The 21330-nt window shown below is 37.5% G+C and overlaps 1 protein-coding gene across 2 annotated transcripts in view; it reads left to right on the forward strand.

The window, feature by feature from the left end:
- The window catches only part of DOCK2 (dedicator of cytokinesis 2), a 407820-nt gene that overhangs the window by 350247 nt on the left and 36243 nt on the right, over positions 1 to 21330 (forward strand). For both annotated transcript variants that reach the window (XM_067566685.1, XM_067566686.1), the window contains exons 30-35: positions 6677 to 6762; positions 13084 to 13240; positions 14189 to 14229; positions 15565 to 15655; positions 16781 to 16900; positions 19803 to 19892. In XM_067566685.1, coding sequence (XP_067422786.1) covers positions 6677 to 6762; positions 13084 to 13240; positions 14189 to 14229; positions 15565 to 15655; positions 16781 to 16900; positions 19803 to 19892 — 585 coding nt within the window. The remainder of the gene's footprint in view (positions 1 to 6676; positions 6763 to 13083; positions 13241 to 14188; positions 14230 to 15564; positions 15656 to 16780; positions 16901 to 19802; positions 19893 to 21330) is intronic.

The following is a 21330-nucleotide window of genomic DNA, read 5'->3' on the forward strand; positions in this document are numbered from 1 at the left end:
AAAGTTGGGACTGAGAGAAAAATACACATTGGAAAAAATTTGAGTTGTACCAATTTAGCAGTTTTCACCTCATGGATTAGTAAAGTTAAAGAGACACTAATGGAAAATAAAGTATATTTATACATAATATGCAAGCATTGAAGTTCTAGCTTTTGTTAATGAATAGTTTTAAAGTGGACAGTAATACTGCATGTGAAGTAAGATATTTTCTTTAAAAGAATGTGTAAAATTTTAAAAAATGCATAGTCGCATTTTTCAAAAATGGGCATTTAGGATCCTTTCAATGAACCTTTAGGCTTCTGTGTGCCTAAGTCTCTTTTGAAAATGGGATGTAGTATTCTAAATCTCCTAGGTGGCTTTGAAAAATGTTACCCAATTCAGTTAAGGATATAAGGATTGGCTATGTTTGTCAAATACTATTACACTCCACCCATTCTCAGAAGATATTTTTATAATTATTTTGTCTGATAACTTTCAGGAGAGAACCAGCACCACACACTATTACCGCCATAGGCGTGCCTGTTGATGTATTGTAGTTCTAAGTGCATAACATACAAATATATTTTTGCTGGGAACTGTTCCCTCTAGAATACACTTGTAACTTCCATTGACACATCATAGAAATTATACACACGTATGGAGGTGATTTGAACTGTAACAAGTATAGTGATTAGGGGTATCTGTAAACCATCCTTGCTTGAATATACCAACAGAACCTCCCAATGAAAAGAACATTATCAGAGTGGTAAGCCACTAGTATTTGCTGTAAGTGATCTGATAAAACATCAATCAGAGAAAGAGATGCAAAAAGCTTGCTTTTGAAAAACCTTTTTTCTGTGAACAGAAAACAGTGTAACTATTTGCAGAGTAAATGAAAACATTATTGGAAAAACATGGATTTAAATTCATCTCAAAGATTTAACTTTGGCTTAGAAAAGATTAATTCATATGTAATAGTATTTTATTCAAGTAAGCCACATCTATTCGTGTTTGCCTATCTTCATTTAAATTCTTCACTTACCGCAGCCATCTGTGGGCATATTCTAAAAGTACTTTTCTTTCCTGACAGTTATTGAAAAAGAAAAAATGATAGTGCTAACTAATGAGAAGGACACACAATAATAGTTCTCACTAATGAAGTGTACTTGCAGGACTGGAGGATGTTTGTTTACTCATAGCAAGGCTATAGGAGTCATGTATCTTTCCTAGCTAATAGTTGTAAAAGGTCACTGAATGAACAGAAGTGGTTTCAGCAAGCTCCCTACACTAAGGATTCAGTTTCTGAAATCTTAATATGCCCAAGGATTTAGATGGAGTAGAACTGCCTCATTATCAAACGTCAGGAGCATTTCAACTTATCCAAAAGTAGCATGACAATTCAAACTCAAATCCACCTAACCAAAGCACAAGCTGTAGAGTCTGTGTGGCTGGTATTAAAGTGTGCTCAAGTCTTTGAGGCTTTTTATTTAACTAGAAAAATACAGCAAGCAGTTTTAAAGGCAAATTGAAGCCTGGTACAAGCAGGCATCACTCCACTCGAGTCAGTGAAGATACATTCTAATGTATTAGGGCTGAATTTGGCACTTAAACTTCAGCATTCAAAGGTTTCTCCTATAAATATTTGCCAGCATCTTTTATTTACTTCAGTTCAAGCAACCAACTACTTTTGCAGCTGGTGACAAGCTACCAGTGCATGCAGTTAGCATTATTACTGGGGAAAGAAAAGGACTGAGACTCATGAGGACTGAAGAAATAATTTTTAGTAATTTCTTCACTCCAATTCTTGGTTTTCTTTCTGGATCAAGCAACTATGGAATTATCACCTCCTCTTTAGGAAAGAAATCCATTTCTCCCCAACTTCTGGATACATACAGGATTTTATTGATTGATGATTTTTCTTAGATAGTGGCAGAGCTTATGCTGCACTCATAGTTCTGCATATTACTGCGGCAGACAGTCAAATGGGGAAACCTTGATAGCTTATAGGCTGCAGCTCTACCAAGTGTGTCAGAATGCCACCCACCTGCCTCAAGTGATGGGACACTTGATAGGACTAGCAATGATTGGGACAGACCCAATTGAATGAAAGAGGAGAACACATGCTGAGGGAACGAAGGGGTGCCCCTCTCCTGCTGAGTTTCTAGCTACTCATTGGCTTGATTGGGGGTCGGGGGAGCTGATTGGTCCTTTGACCTCCCCTTTCATAATTTAAACTGTACCCCAGACCATGTGGAGTCTCTCTCTGCTCCGTTCCTGCAGACTCACCCTCCACAACCTGTACTGGTGGCTTTGGAGCTGTGTTTTGTGGAGGCTGCAAGTCTGACAAATCACCTATTTTGAGGTCAGGAAGGAATTATTTCTTCCCATAGGGGCCAAATTAACAGAGGCCTGATGCGTGGTTTTCCCTCTGTGTTCACTCAATACAATTGTGGCTTGCCACATTAAACACAAAGATAGATATTTTTCTCATTCAATGCTGTTTTCATGTCAAAAGCAACCTCCATCTATTTAACCTTGTCTCAGCTTGAAGATACTTTGTGCATCTTTTACACACACAGACACAGCAATCCTGTACTTTGGTGTCTCTCCAATTTCCATGCAGCCAGTACCTAAAAGGATGGCACTTCTCTACTCTGCTCTTCTCAGTATCTTTGCATCATACAATGCAGAAGGCAGTTCTTTTGATCAGAATTAATCATTTAAAATTGCCTTATTCTCTGACATTAGTTATAGTATTTATTACTCCACTTCCAGTAACCAGTTTGGAGCTGCTGGTACTCTGATTACAGTAGACAGAGCTGGAAACTGGGGCACCAAAAGTCTGCAATGGATGGAGGTTCTAGCATAGGAGCTGAACTACTACTGGGGAGCGCAGCAAGCTTTTCATCATCCCTGACCTGCCAAAACTGTTTATGGCCTCTTCAGAGAAACATGCGTCCATCTTATTTGGGATTCATGTGCAATTTTTAAAGCAAGGCAAAGATCCTCCTTTTTCTCCTGCCCAAAACAGGAAATAGATGTTCAGTCCATTTTGTCCAACGTAGACCTAATTCTTAAATTTGCTGAGAGCCTTATAAAGCATTATTATGAGCAACGTGAGCCCCTTAGGAAATTTTCCTTACCTCTGTGACTGTCACATGTATTAGCTTAATATGTTTGGAAGCCCTTCACAATCCTCTAAGTATACCACAGTGTTAAAAATAACTACAACAAAATACTTACTGCAAAGTTGAGTTAGAATGATGGATTGTTATAATGAAGTCTTATGTTCAATTCTGCAGCAATTGCTGTTGTGCTGATGTTACTGTTTTCCATAAATTTAGATGTTGCACATGCTGGCAAACTGGCATTCAGCAGAGTCCTTGAAGACCGTTAACCCTCAGACATATCACATGGTTAAAAATAGAAAAACACCTTCTGTTTTTCCCTTCTTGCTCTGCTTTTTTATATATATTTGAACAATTCTAACTTCTCATTTCCTCATGTTTACAGCTACATAGTTTTTTCTAACACCATGGCATTTGAGGATTCTGAAGTACTTCCCGAAATGATCAATATTGTATTAAGTTGATGAAAATGTTAGTCATTTTCCCCTTTAATGAGTTCATCTTTATCAGCATTGAGCCACTCTTCACCTCCTAAACTCAGGAAACTTGAATGGGAGAATTTCTTTTTATAGATAGAGTATAGGAAAGTGATGTAGTAGCCCACACCTATTGTTCTAGATCAAAATAATTCTTCCAGTATCTCTTAGGAGTCACATAAGTTAGCATTGAGTTAAGTCACATTGAGTTAGCTCTGCCCAGGAAAGGAGATCTGAGAAACTCTACAGTAAATAGCTCAACCCTAAAAGCACAGTGTTTAATATTTGTCTGTTAAATTAAAGCTATGAATCTGCATACCACAAGGATTTTTCTCCCACAGCTCTCAGGGACACATCTCAGGATGTTATATGGGGACTTCCCACAAGCTGCACAACTTATTAATAAATGTGTGTTCCTCATCTGAGGAACACATAATTGTTAACTATTGCACTATTTTGACCATAGGTGGCAAAGCAGTTTGATTGGCGTAATTATCATTTCATATGCTGAAAGAATCTTCTTTAGTCTCTGACATCATTTGGTCCTATTTAGCTAAGTCTCAAGAGAGGAGCAAAAGTTGTCTAATTTTCAGGAGGAGCATGATGAATGTGTGAACCTTATTTGCTAATTAAATGGCAGACCGATGTCAGAACCTTCTGACTGGAGAATTTTTAACCTGACACACTGAAGGGAAAATACACAATGAAGTGTCTCCACCTGGAATGCAGATTTGCCCAGAACTGAAGGAATTGTCAAATATATATATCTTTCAAAGTAGCAACATGAGCATCCATATCCTTCCCAGTGCTATAACAGCTGAAGCTATGGAAGACCTTAGGTTGGCTCCTTCACCCAAGACTGGAAGCATTGGAAAGAATTACACTTAGTCCCTGAGGAGCGGGGATACATTGTGTTGCAATTTACTGACCATCTCAGATCAACATGGTATTGATTGTCTCTAGACTGAGAGAGCTCAAGCTTTCTTTGGCTGAAGAAAGAACCCTAGACCCAGATCCAGCAAAGCATTTAAGCACATGCTTAACTCTGAAGTGAGTAGGACTATAGATGTGCTTAAATTGTTTGGTGCATTGGAGCCATAGTGAGTAATAAAGTGGCACTGTATACTTGGAGCATATCATATGCATATCTATACAGAACAGCACACATTTCTTTCCATTATTTGTCCCAGCTTTCTAATATTTGTTTTTAGACCTGAGCAACCTAATAATACACCCATGATGTACTTGTTGGATTACCAATGCTTTTTTATAGAATGAATAACTAATCTGTGGAACTCATTGTCACAATGAGGAAAAAATGTTAATCAAATTCAGAAAACAATTAAATATTGATTTGGATAATGAACATCCATAGTTAAATTAGATAGGATTAAAAATGTATAAGGGATATAAACTACTAATCTTTTGGCAAAGGAAGACACATATTTACACAACCATACTACCTTTTAGTTTTTTGTGATTAGATATTATTACTTGGATGAGAAAACAGTTGCAAGAAGAATTTGAGATTCAACAGGTGACACTTCCCCTCCAAAGTGTGTGTTAATATGGAAGCATGGTGAAAGGCAGAGACAAGTATTGGCTGAGATATAAAACTCACCATTTATCTATAAAGAGGCCCCATTATGTGTTCCATAAAGTATATCTGGGAGCCTGCAATATCTGGCTGAATGTAGAATTTGTATTAAAATGTTCATCTGTCTAAATTCTCCCTGTAGTTTCAACTGGATACCATATTTCTCTCATAATCTGGGGGAAAAAAATAGTGCTCGGTTTGTGAGGTATCACAGAAAGACTGCTGCTATTATACACCTAAGAGATCTTTATACATGTTGAGTGAAGTGATCCTTGTACAGAGCAGGTACCTTTTAAACAGTTGCCATTTACCTTTTTACCATTATGTTATGTATTTAGGGTAGTATTTTCATTCTAAGGAAAGGGAATGCCAGGCATACCATCAACACCTTGCATAATAATAGAAAATGTCAGTCCATTAAACATACAGACAGTAATGGGACTTTTTGGTCCTTTGAGATGAAAGGAGTCATACTCGTGTGTTACTATTTCCAAATACTCCATTTCCAGAACTTAATGCAATCTACATAATGTACTGCGTGGTCCTTGCCAAACTAATTATTAATTATAAACTCTTAAGACAAGAATTTAAACATGGTAGGTTAACTTAACTGTTCCAAAATTACAAAGCAATTTCCCTTATACAATGCACTGTAAGAACTTTTAAATGACAAATTCATATTGCTACAACACAGTACCACTTTGCAAGAGACATTTGAACTCTTTATAATTAAGGGCCTGATTCTGCAAAGTGCTGAGCTCAGGTATCATGGAAGAAAATACTTCCATTTACTTAATGGGTAACTCCCAAATATATTCCTGACCTTGAACTACTCCAGAGATTTAGAAAAGAACAGATAGTAGTTAGGAGATGATCAGTTTTGCGATCACTGGGCTGGATGAATGTTCCTAGCCCTACAGTTTTACATACAGTGTGCATTATATTTCAGTAATAACTGCTTAGTTTACTTACTTAAATCTTTTGGTTCATTCCTTTCTAAGATTGCAAAGGGAGAAAACATGTCTAACTACAGAAATTTCTACTTCCATTGCTATATATATTGCTGATTATTTTTGCTAGTTTATATTTCACTGATTTCTAGTAAACATGTATAGTGGCCTGAAAATCACCAATTTTATTAAAACATTATATTCTATAAGGTTGTTCATTTCAGTTAATATTGAATAAAATGGCTCTGTTTCACTTTGAAGTCCTGTATCTCAAGCTAGGGAAGTGGTTTTGGAAGCATATAATGCAAATACTTCAAAGGTATCCTTCAGGCACAATATCAGTTTGACTAGAGAAAAATTTAAAGACACTCTGGAGTGTGTAATTTAATTGGAAATTATTCTTCCATTTAAGCCTGAAAAATGTGATGTTTTTGTCATGTCACTTTAGACTTTATTTGACCTACGGATATCTTGATTTCTCTTACCTGCATTTTCTTGTTATACATATATTATGCATTATTCAATGTTGTTTTTTTTCCTTTCAAGTTTGAAAATGAAATCATTTTAAAATTAGACCATGAAGTGGAAGGAGGACGTGGAGATGAGCAGTACATGCAGTTGTTTGAGTCAATGTAAGTAGTGTGTTCATGAGAAAAATACCTAATGACCCATTTCCTTATCTCTTTCTACCCCCAAAACAGGTAATTTCATTGAAATATAAATCCATTACACAGAATCCAAGAGACACCTGTTTAAGATGAGACTAGAAATAAGGCACAAAGTGCAACTGGTAAATGGTTTTGCCCATTGCAATGTCAGTGGGTTGATTTTTTGGTGTATTTTTCTACAGTTTAATTTCTAAGAAAATATAAGAAGCTGACCACTAAATGAGAGAGAACTGTTTCTGTTTAATTCAAATGGCTCTGCATACCCTTGGATCACGGATATTCAGGAATCTCATGGGGTTTTTTAGTAGTTCTTTTTGCATTCCCTTTCCTGTATTTCACATTTTCACACTGGATACTTTATTTTTAATTGACAACATTTATTCATGGCAACAACAGAGTATCTTGGGCCATTTTTCTTACCATTCTCAGTACTCATACAGGTACTGAAGGAGGGTAGGCTTAATATTTCCAACCTTATGCTGTGAATTATAATGACAGTGACCATAATTTGCTGCAATTAAATATTATAGTTCCAGTAACTCTTCATGCTTGGAAGTGCCTAGCCTTTTTCTTTTGGCCATCCCTATAGAATTACTTTCTCAAGCTTGGGACATTTGGGTTTCTCATTTGAGCTTCTCAAATTCTGCTTCAAACATTAATAGAATTTTAGTCATAATTACTTTAAACTCCTAATCATGCAGTGCCTTGCTTTCACTAGTCCCAGGTGTTCTTGGAAGTATTTCTACTATCAGAAGCTTCTTCTTTGCATGTATTTCATATTTAATATGTGTATGTGCACTTTCATGATTTTTTTCTAATGTCTCTGTTTTGTACAATGGTTTCCTTAGAAGCAGGAGCTCATCTTGCAAGTCAGCCTCCAATCCATGTGCATTTGTATCATCAGTGATCTTGGCCTTTGTTAATCTTAAAATATTCCAATACTGGTTTTCCATGACAACTTTTTTTTAATGTCATTTAGCAATCAACTCAGTATCATTCTATATTCTCTCCAACCAGCATTCTGAGTAGAACACCTGATGAATTTGCTTGGATATTCTAACATGTCCCTAGATCTCTCTGAGTCCTTGTTTTGGGATTTTTCCATACTACACTGGGTCCAGCTAAACTCCATTATGTGTCCTACGTAACTAAGCACGTACACCCCAATCTATCATTTGTTTGTGTTCAATTTAAGGCTCTAGTTTTGCAGTCTTTCATTGTGATGGTGGTTATTTTCTCTGTATGTCACATCATCAACAGTTACTGCCACCACATGCAGATACCTAAAGATCTGAGGCAATCTTAAAAGGAAGTAGCTTAAACTTGTATATCTCAAAGCGTGCATTGAGAAAGCAGATGTTTTGCTTTTTCTCTATACAGTTGGTCCTTCAAAATGCACAAGTATTTATAGTTTTGAAAGTGTGCTGAAACTGATGTGACAACTTCAGTATGCGGGTCTGTTACATAATGATCAATAGTCTCACCTGCAAGCTGATTTTTTATAAAGAAAATAAGCGTTTTCCAAGTGACTTTCTTGTGTAGACCCCACAGTATTCTTGATATTTTGAATGACTCTGTTCAACAGTTTGCAATTCCCTTTATGACCCCCACTATAATGCACTGTAGATCTCCTGTGCCACTGCATTTACTGTAGGGATGATTTTCCTGCATTATTATTTGTTTCCAGAAAAATTTGAAAGGGTTTCAATGACCTCACTGTTATGTCCCTTCCAGTGTGAACAGTTCACATGACTTCATTTGTGCTGTTTAATCAAGGGTTTGGCTTTATTTTGACACCATGTAATAAAGGTGTGATATGTAACATGTAATAATGTTGGTAAGACACTGATTTCTAGCCCCTGGCCCCAGTCCTATGACATGCGTCAGAGTTACAAAAAATTTTTACCTATTAAATATGGTAGAGATCAGTGACTACAAGGAACTGTTACAGCTGGTGATTTGTCTGTCCATCATTTCTCCTTGTAACCAAAACAGACATGAGGAGAGAATTTGAGGTTTGATGTGTCTGATGCCACATTCCAAAACTCAACAGTATACTGTGTTTAATCATTAGATAGGAATTGTCTATAGGGCAGCATTAGGTAAATAAGGGAAGAGAAGGCTGTGAAAAGTACACAAATTAAAGCTAGTATAATAGCAATTTGTGTGTTTATATAGAACTTTTAATCTGGGGATATCAACACATTGTTTTCCTTCCCCTTTTTCAGATGGATAAACTGTGATACCCATGTTAAGTGATTTGTCTAAGTCAGATACCTTCTGGGTATCTGGGTTAGACCTGACGGGCCAGACCAGATGGCTATGAAAGGGTGCTAGAAGGCATGTATATTAGCCCCAAACTCCATAAAGCCCTATTCCCTGGGTAACCCAGCTGGGGCTAATTCAAGGCAATTGGGCCAATTAGGCTACCTGGAGTCTATCAAAGAAACTACCCCAGCAGTTAAAAGCCTCCACTTCAGGTAGGCCAGGAGGGCTGAAAGGGAGTTAACAGCTGGAGGAGAGAAAGCGGAGCTGCCCTGCCCTGCCCTGCCCTGCCCTGCCCTGCCGCAGCTGCAGAGCTTGGGACTATCACCCGTTGCTGCCACCATACCAGAGACAGAGAGGTTCCAGCTGGGGAAGGCAGAACAACCCTTCACACTGGTACCAGGGAGCAGGCCACAAGCAGTGGGGCCACGGACAGGTGACCCAGGGAAGGTAGTTGGTCTCAGGGACTAAGCAGTGTGAGACCACTCCTCGCAGGGTCCCTGGCTCGGGGCCCGGGGTAGAGGGCAGGACCGAGCCCCCTCCCCTCCCAGAAGCACCACCGGCAGGACCCACAGGGTGGAATAGGCCCACTCGCCACACTTCATATTAGCAAAGCAAAGAATAGTGTTGGATAATTCTGATTCCTAGTTGCCTTACTCAGTCACTAGATGACATTCCCGTCCATATTTTGGAAAATTACAGGAAAAGAACTCATTAACGAAATAAATTGAGTTCAGTGGTTGAGCAGTTATTTTTCTTTTAAATTACAAGATTAATCATATTTGCTTTAACATTTTTTGTTTAAGCACACCTATAAAACACTTGTGAAAAACTTTTAGAAGTCCTCTTTAGCAAGAATTCCATATTCTACAAAGCTTATAAATTAATAAAAAATTTCAAAGAGTTTAACAAAAATCTAAATTTCAAAGAAACTTTCTTAGTTTCAGTGTATAACACTTCTCACAAAATTATACTTTATGCCATGGTCAGAGCTTGGAACCCCCACTATAATTCACATAGTAGCCTAGTGATTCTCAAGGGCAGAAATTTTTAGAAAAAGGTGATTTACTGTGGAGATAAAGCAGATGATAATGACTAGATTAACTGATATTTTGGTCTTTCAGAATTTATAGATACCTAGAATATGACACTCAGCATTAAAATATTTCAGTAGGATATTTCTCAAAGCTGCTGCAAGTATTTCATGATCTGGCTAAGCTTCAGGATTCCACTCACCAGATTACAGAATTGTGTCCAAGACTCTGGTTTGAGATTTGGGATAAGATGAGATGCTTTTATGGCAAACTTTGGTTCACATTCCCAAATAGAGTCCTTGAAACTTTGTGCAAGCTAAAGCCAGAGGGTTTCACACAGATCTAGTGGTATTATTTTTCCTAGAACTCAATGCAGCCAGTCAGGTGTATTTATTACCTTGTGCTAACCCATAAGACCACATTGTTTCAAACTTCAGTACTTTTGAACACGTTGTTTACAAACTCAGTACTCTGGGTGGCAAATAGTAGAAACCTACTGATTCATCATATCATTTTTCCAGCATTTATGATCTAAGAGTAATATCTGTAGCCAATAATTATTAAACACAGACATGGTATTAAACTGTGGGTTATGTGACAAAATCAGTTCATGCTTTGAGAGCTCTATGTCTACACTACCACTGTTGTTGTTATAACTTATGTCACTCCGGGGTGTGTTTTTTCACACCCCGGAGCAACATAAGTTACAGCAATAGAAGCATCAGTGTGGACAGCGCAGTGAGAGCTTCTTCCGCTGACATAGCAACTGCTGATCATTGGGGTTGGTTTAATTATGTTGACGGAAGAGCTCTCCCCCCTCACCATACAGCGACTACATGAGAGATTTTACAGTGGCACAGCTGCATTGCTACAACTGTGCTGCTGTATGATCTCTAGTGTAGACATGGCTTTAGTGAGCATAATTCTGCTCTTGGTTTCATTGGTGTAAATCCAGGATGACTTGAAGTTGTTATTCACACTGAGGTAAATGCAGGCTAAGTGCAGAATTTGGACAATATCAATGTCCCTTATTTTAGGAAGACTCAGCATTTTTAAAATCAAATCTAGGATTTAAAAGTTGAACTATATTCATCTCTTCTTCTGAGAGCCCACTTCTGCCATCACTCACACAGAATGCAAACTTACTTTTTCTTGGAATGAAAACATTATGCTGAGTTTTGATGATCCTAAAATGGCAATCAGTTGTGACATGTACACATTAAATGAAAAATACTATTCTGTTGTCCAAACAGTGGTGCCCTGTAGTGTTTGCTTTCCACTATTGTAAAGCATTGTTGAAGAGAAAATGCAGGGTATGCTGGCTTCTGTCAATTTTTGACGTTAAGAAAATAACAGAAATATTAAAAATAAACACACTTTAAAACAAAAGCTGAAAATCCCTACTCTCTCACTTACCTATCAGGAACTCAGTTCAGAGTTCTGCTCCGCCCGCAAAAATTGGTGACATCACTAATATCTAAACAATGGCAGGAAGATGGGATTCCTTAGTTTGATTCTGGTATTAGTGATGTCATCAAGTCTAAGAACCACAGAATCAAAAAGTGTGGTCTTGCAGATAAGTGAAGGAATAATTATTTTGCTTTGAAATATATTTCATGGTAACATTCAGATGCCGATTCGATAAAGTGGTTAAGCTTATGCTTGCATCCTATTACACATGCTTACATTTAAAATTACGCATGTACTCTAAGCTCTTTGCTGATTCAGGGCATACACCTGCAGATATTAGTAATTAACATCCTGTTTTGCAATGTTTTTTATGTCTTATGCAATTTCTTGTAGTTGTTTTCCTAAAGCACTGCAGTTAATCATTCAGCACAGTCAGTCCATACCAGTTATCAAAGTCTCCTTCTCCTCTTTCTTTCCCTGCTTTTCCCATTGCACAATGTATGAGTGTATACATACACAGAGAGTGGGGGTAGAAAGAGAAGGAATGGCACATTTTTAACCTGATCTTTCAGCCCTTGGGCAAAAACAAAAGAACAAACCATTGCAATTTTGCCTGAATAAGGGCTGGCTGCAGGATTTCACTGATGTTCCATTCTAGATAAAAAAAAAATTTTGTAGGACATTTTCGAGAAGAGAACTTTTTAATATGAATATGTACATGTGTGGAAGTCTTGATGGAATCCCACGATGGAATCCACAGAGGAACCATCACTTAAAGAAAAATCTGTAGTGCAGATTCAAATAATAGTCCTAACGAACAACATAAAACTACAAAATATCTTTGCATATAAATTTAAAATTGCTAATGAAATATTGAGAGATCAATAATTATACATGTTATAGCATGGTAACAACTCAATATTAGCCACACAATGCAATTTCAGTGAGCATTTTGCAACTGCTAATGTGTTCATTATTTTCCAGTGGAATTTACTGTACTATGTGTATGACTTCAGACAGTCTTTAGCCCCTCTTCCTCATCTAAAAAATGGGGATGATAGCATTTCCTTACCTCACAGGATGGAATGTATGGAAGGATAAATACATTGAAGATACAGCTGGAATACTGATTTGGCTTCTAAACTCACCAAACCATCTGCTAATGGCATTGGTGATACTATACTCGACTGCCACAGTGTCCTCCAGCAACCCTTTCTGTCTGATGTCTGGACTGATGTAGAGGGAGGGTTTCTGTAACATGTTGACATTGCAAATAGTAAAGGGGAATGGGAAATAATGGGACCCCAGCAAAGCACATACATATACAGACCCCATTGAAACTGTAGTTGTGTTTTAGACAAGAAAAGTAAATGTTCCATTCTTTGTCTAGACTTGCTCCTCAGCTGACTTTGATGTCTAGATTATCAAACCACAAAGGGAAGTTCAAACACTCTCTGTGCCTGTTTTATTATCAATACTGTAATATAGTTATTGTTTGCGCCCAAGGCATTTCAGCTCAGGGTGTGCCTGTTCTCACATAGCTGTAAAGCAATTTTCTTACTTTCTTTGTTTGCAGACTTATGGAGTGTTCTTCAAAGTATCCTGACATTTCCAAGACAGTTGAAAATTTTGTAAACCTAGTAAAAGGCCTTTTGGAAAAACTACTGGATTACCGAGCAGTGATGAATGATGAGAGTAAGGACAACCGCATGAGCTGCACTGTCAACTTATTGGTATGTGCTTCCTTGCAAAATAAAGTATAAGAATGGAGAAGGGCTTCAAAAATCCATTCACCAATGGTGGAGTGTAAAGCTTGCTGAGGGAAATGAGTGACTTAAGACATCAATTTATGCAGAGTTTAAAATTTCAGATTTAAAAACGTTTTCTACCCTTATGTTGTGGGGAGACCCTTCCAAATCTGAACGGATGCAGTATTGTCTTCCTGAGTCTGCAGACAGACTGCAGACAGTGCCACTGCTGCTGCTCATAACTTCACCAGGCAGCAGCAAAGTGAAATCGATGATACTCTGGCCTGTCCAGAAATGGCAGTGAAACTGGTAAAATATCCTACTCACACAGTGCTACTGTTGCTGTTGCATAGCAAAGTTCTGAGAAGCAGCAGCAGCAATAACAGCAGGCATTGGAGTTATTCACAGGAAGGAAAAATCCACATACACTCCCAACTCTTCTCCCAGTCCCAGATAGGGAACAGGTAAATATCAGGAAACACTTTCTTCTGACCTCCTTAAAGCAGCCATGGACTGGTTGGATAGAACTGTGGAAACCCACCCCTATTTGTAGCCAGCCAAGGGGCTCTCCTTCCTCTTTCTATCTTGTCCCAGCATCTAACAGCAAGAGGGCTAGGGAGAGGGGAAGGCTTGAAAGTACAGTGGCCTGACAAGTGGAGCTAAAACGTTGATTGAAGAAGCTGTATTATCAGGTTTTAACTGAGAATGTTTATAAATAAATGTATATCACAAACTGTGATATTCATAATTTAAGCTTTAAATTTTAATGATAAAATGTGTCAAAATATAGAATTGTATTCTGTTTTCTGTACTGTCTGTTTCTATACAATTTAAAAGAAAAAAATCCTTAGCATGAGTAATTTGGTCCTGAAAAGTATTTTAATAAGAGATTGGAAATAACACTGTAATCATTTCTTCCCCCTCCCCCTCTAGAATTTCTACAAAGACATTAACCGTGAAGGGATGTATATAAGGTATGGTAATTGCTCTATTGATTTTTGTTTGAAGAGTGCAGTAATATTCTTTCTATGCACGCTGTCTTCCGCAAACTATATGGATTTGTGTTTATACCCCTGGTAGCTCATCATCCACAATGAGTCCATAATATCCTTAGGCTTATGTATACTTTTTAATTGATTGTTTACTTAGCTTTCAGAAAGTTAGATTCCATTATACATATTTATCAACAGCTCTTCATTTTTCCAGAATAAAGTTTATTTGACTGAATCATTGCATTCTCTTTAATAAAGAAAATATAGTTGGCTATTAAGTTGGAGACAAAGCATATCAAACATTTAGAGAGACAGAGAAACTCTTTCCAGTTTTGTAGTATGTGCTCAGACTACAGAGTGTGCTAAATATGCAGCATTACATACAACATTAAATTACAAGTTTAATAGTTTCCTGCTGGAGCTATATCTATACCAGCACAACTTTTCTAGCATGTCCCTGACTTTACATTGTGTCTAAGCTTATTAGAGCCTTATTCTCTCTTCCTGTGCAGAGACAATCATTTACTAGGTCACGCTTCCCCTCCCCATTGGTGGAGGGGATGTGGCTCGGCCATGGTTATACCGAGCTTTGTCACAATAGACCCTTAGGTGCACTGGCAGTTGGTGTAGGCTGCTCTGAATTATACTAGAAATTATGCTAGAAAACTATCCTGGTGCATAGACAGCTCAGGATTGGAGCAAGCCATCTGCAAACAGCCTCCCTGCTCTTCAATGTTGTACTGTGCTGTGCACTCCTCAACCACAGCTGAGGAGCTGGACCAATGTTTTTTCTAACTTGAGTATTATCTATGGCATTTACATGGGCAAAATGTAACATCCACATAAAATGAGGGCAAAATAGCACAGGAAAAACAATGAACAATTCATATAATAATGGCAGGTCATTGGCAGCAGTCAAAAGGCAACTATTTTTAATAATCCTCCAGATTGCACCAAGGTTTTTAAATGCTGGGGAACATGAGATGTGTAACAGACACATTTGCTCCAGTTTTACCCACACAGGGGCAGGCACAGCAGTTACTTTGGTAAGGGTGATCAGACTGTTAACTCTGCATTTGTGCAGATGCTCCCCAACACAAAGGAAGCTCAGTCAAATCTAATGGCCCAGAAAAACAAGAGTTAGTTAATATCTTCTCTCCCAGGAACCTTAAATTCTCTAAGGGTGGTTACTCCATGGCATATTTAATTATTTTTGTGGAGAGTTTCACCCTGGGTGCTTGTGTGTGCAAGCCATGAATGCATTTTGCCAGAAAAATATCTGTACTTTTAAACTCTGATTTTCTTCCCCTCTAACAGGTACTTGTATAAATTGCGAGATCTTCATTTAGATTGTGAGAATTATACAGAAGCTGCATATGCCCTTCTACTCCACACCTCGCTCTTGAAGGTTAGTCTGCTGTTCTTATTTGAATATAATGAGCTGGTGCAACTTTCTGATTTAGAAATATATGTATGTGTGTCTGTCTTTCTGTGTGTGATTTATTGTGTAAAACAGATTACATATATAAAAAAGACTTTCTATTAATGATTTCATTAGTAGCATTCTAATTTCCTGGGAGTTGAAAATACAGTGACATTTAATTAAAATTAGAGCATTCTTACTGAGAAGAAATAATAGATATTCTCAGCTGATGTTTAAAATTATGTATTGGTAATTAAAAATTGTGATTAAAAATAGCTTCAGCTAATAATATGAAGACAGGGTATGTGACTTTTAGAGTAACTTAACCCTCCATAATTACGGCCATTTGTCTGATCTTACTGTACTCTCAATTTCCAAATTAGGAATAGATTGGAAGCCTACATGCAATATTGGGTCATAATTAAATTTGTCTCTGGCAGCTCAATATGGGCATATTAACATTTTTTTTTAAATTACAGAGGTCGTATTATCAAATGATTCCCTCTGCCTGCTTTCATAACTGATTCTTATTTTCAATCTAGCTAAGTATCTGATGTGACTAATAGAGCTGGTTGGAAATGAGAATTTCTATTCTGTGGAAAATTCTGAAATCCTCCCTCCCACTACCACCCCCCAAAAAAGTTCTAAATTGATACAAAAGCTCAAATTTCCCAAGAAATGAAAATTGAAAAATTTCAATTCAGGACCATTGAAACATTTTGTTTCAATAGGGACATTTCAATACATTTTGTTCAGCTTTTATATTATATTAATCTATATTTTATATATACATATATACATAATTGTAAAATTTGTAATATGATGAAAAGTCAAAAAAGAATTGAAATACTATCAAAAAAATATTTTGACTTTTCCCTCATCAGAGCATTTAATCAAAATCTACATGTTTCTGCATCACCTACATTTTTTGACAATAAACTGTTCCATCCAAAAATTTTTGACCAACCCTAGTTATCAACATGAAATAGTTATTCAGCAACATGTTGAAAAATTTAAATCCTAGCTGTGGCATTTCCTACTCTCTAGATGTTAGGGAAATACAGAAGAAGCTACTCAAAAGTATGGTATTTTCTAATGTTTTTTTCACAGTGGTCCGATGAACAGTGTTCACCTCAAGTTATGCAAACAGAATTCCAGTGCTCACAGACCCATCGACAGTTGAAAGAGAATTTGTATGAAAAAATTATAGAATACTTTGACAAGGGAAAGGTAACTGTTTTTAACAATTCTACTGTTACTTTATGCAACAATGACTTTTAACAATCATTTTGGCATAAGAAAACATCGGTTTGGCTAGTGTGTGAAATTGGTTTGTAAATGTGGGTCACAAATAAACATTTAATCTAAAAGGAGATTCATTATAGCCACCTCCTTTTTAATAAATATTATATAAATATACAACGGAAAAAGGCCAATGTTTGTTTGTTTGCTAGCTTAGGCAAAAGAATGAAATGTTGTGTGTTGCCCAACAAAAATAATCAAACATACAATTAATTTTCCATTAACAAGAAATGGATATGGTTCATTCAGTTCTTTTTCATCCATTATGCTGTCTTATCCCTCAAAATACACAGTATATTTCAGAGAGACAGATGTGGTGTTAGACAAATGGTCAACACACAAATTGTATATTTAAGGTAGGGGTCTATTATAGACCACAAAATCAGAAAGAGGTGGATGAGTCACTCCACAAGCAGGTAACAAGATTAGCTAATGCATATGAGCTAGTATTAATGGGGAATTTTAATTTCCCTGATATCTGTTGGAAGACTATTGCAGCAAAACAGAATGTCCTGCAAATTCTTAGTGTGTATAAGGGACAACTTTCTGATTCAGAAAATTGAGAAAATGAATAGGGGAGGATCTGATTTTGACCAGCAGAGATGAATTAGTTGCAAACGTGAAAGTGATCGAGAACGTGGGAGGAAGTGATCATGATCTCATAGAATTCAAGATCTTATGGAAAGGAGGACATAAGAATAATAAAACAAGGACACTGGTCTTTGGAAAGGTGGATTTCAACCAACTAAGAAATAAATAGTAGGCAAGTTTGCAGATGAGACCAAGCTTGGGAGCTTGCTAATACTTTGGAGGATAAAGCTAAAATTCAGAAGAGTCTTGATGAACTGGACTATAGACAACAAAATGAAATTCCACAAAGATGAAATGGTAAGGTGCTACATTTAGGGAAGAAAAACCGAATGCACAAATACAGATTGTGGGAGGGAGAAGGGGGAAGGGACTGGCTTTGGCAGCAACACTGCTGAGAAGGATCTGGGAGTTGTGATGGATCACAACCTCAGCATGGGTCAATAATGTGATGCTGTTCCAAAAAAACAAACAAACAAAAACAAATTCAATTGTAGGTTGCATTAACAGAGGGATAGCATATAAGTCTTGGGAGGTGATAGTACTGTGGTACTCAGCACTGGTTAGGCCTCAGCTGGAGTACCATGTCCAGTTTTGGTCACCAATATATAGAAATGATGTAGCGAAACTGGAAAGGATCCAAAGGCGAGTGCAAAGAAGATGAAAGGGATGGAATGCAAGCCATATGAGCAATGGCTGAAGGAACTGGGTATGTTCAGTTTGGAAAAGAGGAGATTAAGGGAGGATATAAGTGTTTTCAAGTACTTGAAAGGCTGCCTCTAAAAAAGATGGAGAAAAGTAATTCTCGGTTGCTACAGAGGACAAGCGGCAATGGGTTCAAATTAAAGCATAGCAAATTTAGATTAAATTTCAGGAAAAACTTCCTAACTGTAAGAACAGTAGGACAATGGAACAGACTGCCTAGGGAGGTCATGGATGCTCCTTCACTGGAGGTTTTCAAAAGGAGCCTGAATAGCCATCTGTCTTGGATGGTTTAGATTCAACAAATCTTGCATCCTGGCAGGGGGTTAGACTAGATGACGCCTTGTTGTCTCTTCTAAACCTATGATTCTATAGACTTCTAATACCTTATTTTACATCCTGATTCTGCACCTGCACCTTTGGTGTCCAATAGTCAAGATCCCTTTGACTTTGTGATTGAACCTGTCATCTCCTGCTGGTCACTCTGAAGATTAGCTCAAGACAAACGCCTCCTTCCATGGTTTGCACGCCGTTGTTCGGACTTTGTCTCTCACTCCAGGACCCACAACATTCTCTTTGTGACTTAGCCCTCCAGCTAGGTCACTTAGCATTCTCCCTTCTTGGGTACAAAGTCTTTCAAAGTCTCTCTCCTCACTAGCAGTCTCAAGCAGTTTTCCCATTCGCTACCATGCCCTTAGTGGCTGGCAAGGGAACCCAGGCCCACCTTCTACTCCAGGTTCCAGTCCAGTGGAGGATCAAATATAGCAGAGCTCTCCCTGTCACCCCCATCCCCAGCATGTTCCCTCCTTTCCCTTATGTGGGCTGAGGCAGGGGGTGTATGGCCCAGAAGAGCCAACTCTCTGCTAGTGCACAGTCTTTCTGCAGAGGGGGAGTTATTCACCTGCTGTCTCCAGCTGCTTTAAGATCACCGTGTGAGGCTCACAGCAACATGCCCTTAGCAGACTGGAATGTTTGGTAAATGTTTCTTTTTAAGACAGAAATTATGTTGTGAGGAATGAAATAAGCTGCTGCCTCGAGGGCAGGCAGTGGTATAGGTCTCAAGATCCTTTAGCTGAATAGGACTTTTCACCTGAGTAAGCCCTACCCATAGGAGCATAGGTTACAGGATTGGGCCCTTAGGAAGCACAATATAATGTGGGGTTGGGGGAACTTGGAGATGCTGTCCCTGTGTTTGCAGGATACACAACTCTTTATGGACATATCTGACTTACATTTGTTATATAGCATTTCTGAAAGGTCAGATGATTTTTTGAGGTGGTCTTTTAAGTGTAAAGGAGACTCACTTGCTCCTATTGCTAACGAACCATAAAATATTTTCATTCTGCACATTAAGCTGCTGTACTGGAATTACAGTTGCCTTTAGTCTTCCATTCTACATGTGCAGTTAATAAATGATTGCAACTTAAAGACATCTAATCAATAAGGATCTGTAGTTAAACAATGATGCCTTAAAACCTTATTTGCTGGTGGTGGATTGTACCTGTGTAATTTTACTTTAAAATATGTCATTGCTTTGCAGATGTGGGAAGAATCAATATTCTTATGCAAAGAACTGGCAGAGCAGTATGAAATGGAAGTTTTTGACTATGAACTTCTAAGTCAGAACCTGGTAAGAACATACACGACTCTCCAAAACATTTCAGGATCATAAAGGAATATTTTGAACTCTCAAATGGTAGATAAGTAGACAGGTTTTTGAAGAGTACATAGGAGTTTGTGATCTATATTGATTTTCAGATCATTTCGCATTCTTTGCTTTTTCACAGATCAGACCCTGACATCTGACAAATTAAATAATAAAGTTCCTGTGCAAAAGAGAGAACTTATAAAAGTAGTTAATTGTTATATATGCATATTTAATCATTTTACACTATTCTAGCAATAAGGTGATATGAGACAAAGCAAATCCCTGGAGTTATTACCTTGCATTAATTGACTGCAGGGTTTTAAAATTATCTAAAGGATATAATATAGGCTTGTGCTTTTTTTTTTTTTGGCTTCTTTATGATATAGAAAGAAAGTATGAAAGTATTTTTCCCCTGGTATGCTTTTTACATTAGAATTTCAAATCCTGTCAAACCTGGAAGAGTCTGTGGTGACAGAAGAACTAGTGAAGTGGTGCCATCACAAGAGCCAATAGAATGAAAGCTGAGAAACTGAGCGAGGAGAGAATTTTTAGGCAGGCTATTTAAAACCCAGCGTGTTTTGTTTTTATTAACACATATTTAACCTCAATAGCTAATCCATATTTTGAATAAAGAAGCCTTTGCCATTTCAGTGAAGGTGTTAGAGCTCAAAAGGAACATCCCTGAAGTTTCCAAGAGATCTTCCAGGGGAATCAAAATGTCATATTCCTGAAATGTTTAAGGTGAAAAGCAAATCTGGAAGAACCCCCACCACCCTCTCACATGCATTTTTTTTTTAGACTTCCTTTATACGTCATAAATAAAAAAGATACAACCCTTATTTAAAAAAAAGATCTTTTGCAGATCACATTTACAAAGCCTATACTAAACACAGTATTATACTTGAAAACACAGTAAATAAAATCATGAAGCTAACCTGTAAGTATACTAACATTCTTCCACTCTTCTCAACTCACTATAGTGTACGGCCCCTTACACCCCACTTCTAGCATTGCGATGAAGGGTTGGCCCAATCCTTGCCAAGCTGCATTAAGGACATGAAACATTTTCAAGCTTGTTATTTCACTAACCTCATCAATGAAGTTGAACTAGCTACTATAGATCCCACATAGTATAACTCTGAGGTGTTTGACAGCTTGTTTCCACACTTATTGATTAGGGATACACCTGACTTTGGGATCAAACAATATAAATTGAACTGTGTGCATTTAATTTAATTGTGTATTATACTTGCATTCACAAATTATAAAACAATTAATGTGGCACAAGAAGACTATGTAAAGAATGACTGGATGCTAACCTGTGCTTGCTATTTTTTTTTTTAAATCTCAGTAGTGAGTTAAATATAGAAACCATTTTCCTTAAAATATTATGAGGCTGAGAGAACAGGAAAGAACAGGA

The sequence above is a fragment of the Emydura macquarii genome, unplaced genomic scaffold (assembly GCF_026122565.2).
Source record: "Emydura macquarii macquarii isolate MOO-44397 ecotype Brisbane River unplaced genomic scaffold, CSIRO-AGI_Emac_v2 contig_2768, whole genome shotgun sequence".
Taxonomy (NCBI): Eukaryota; Metazoa; Chordata; order Testudines; family Chelidae; genus Emydura; species Emydura macquarii.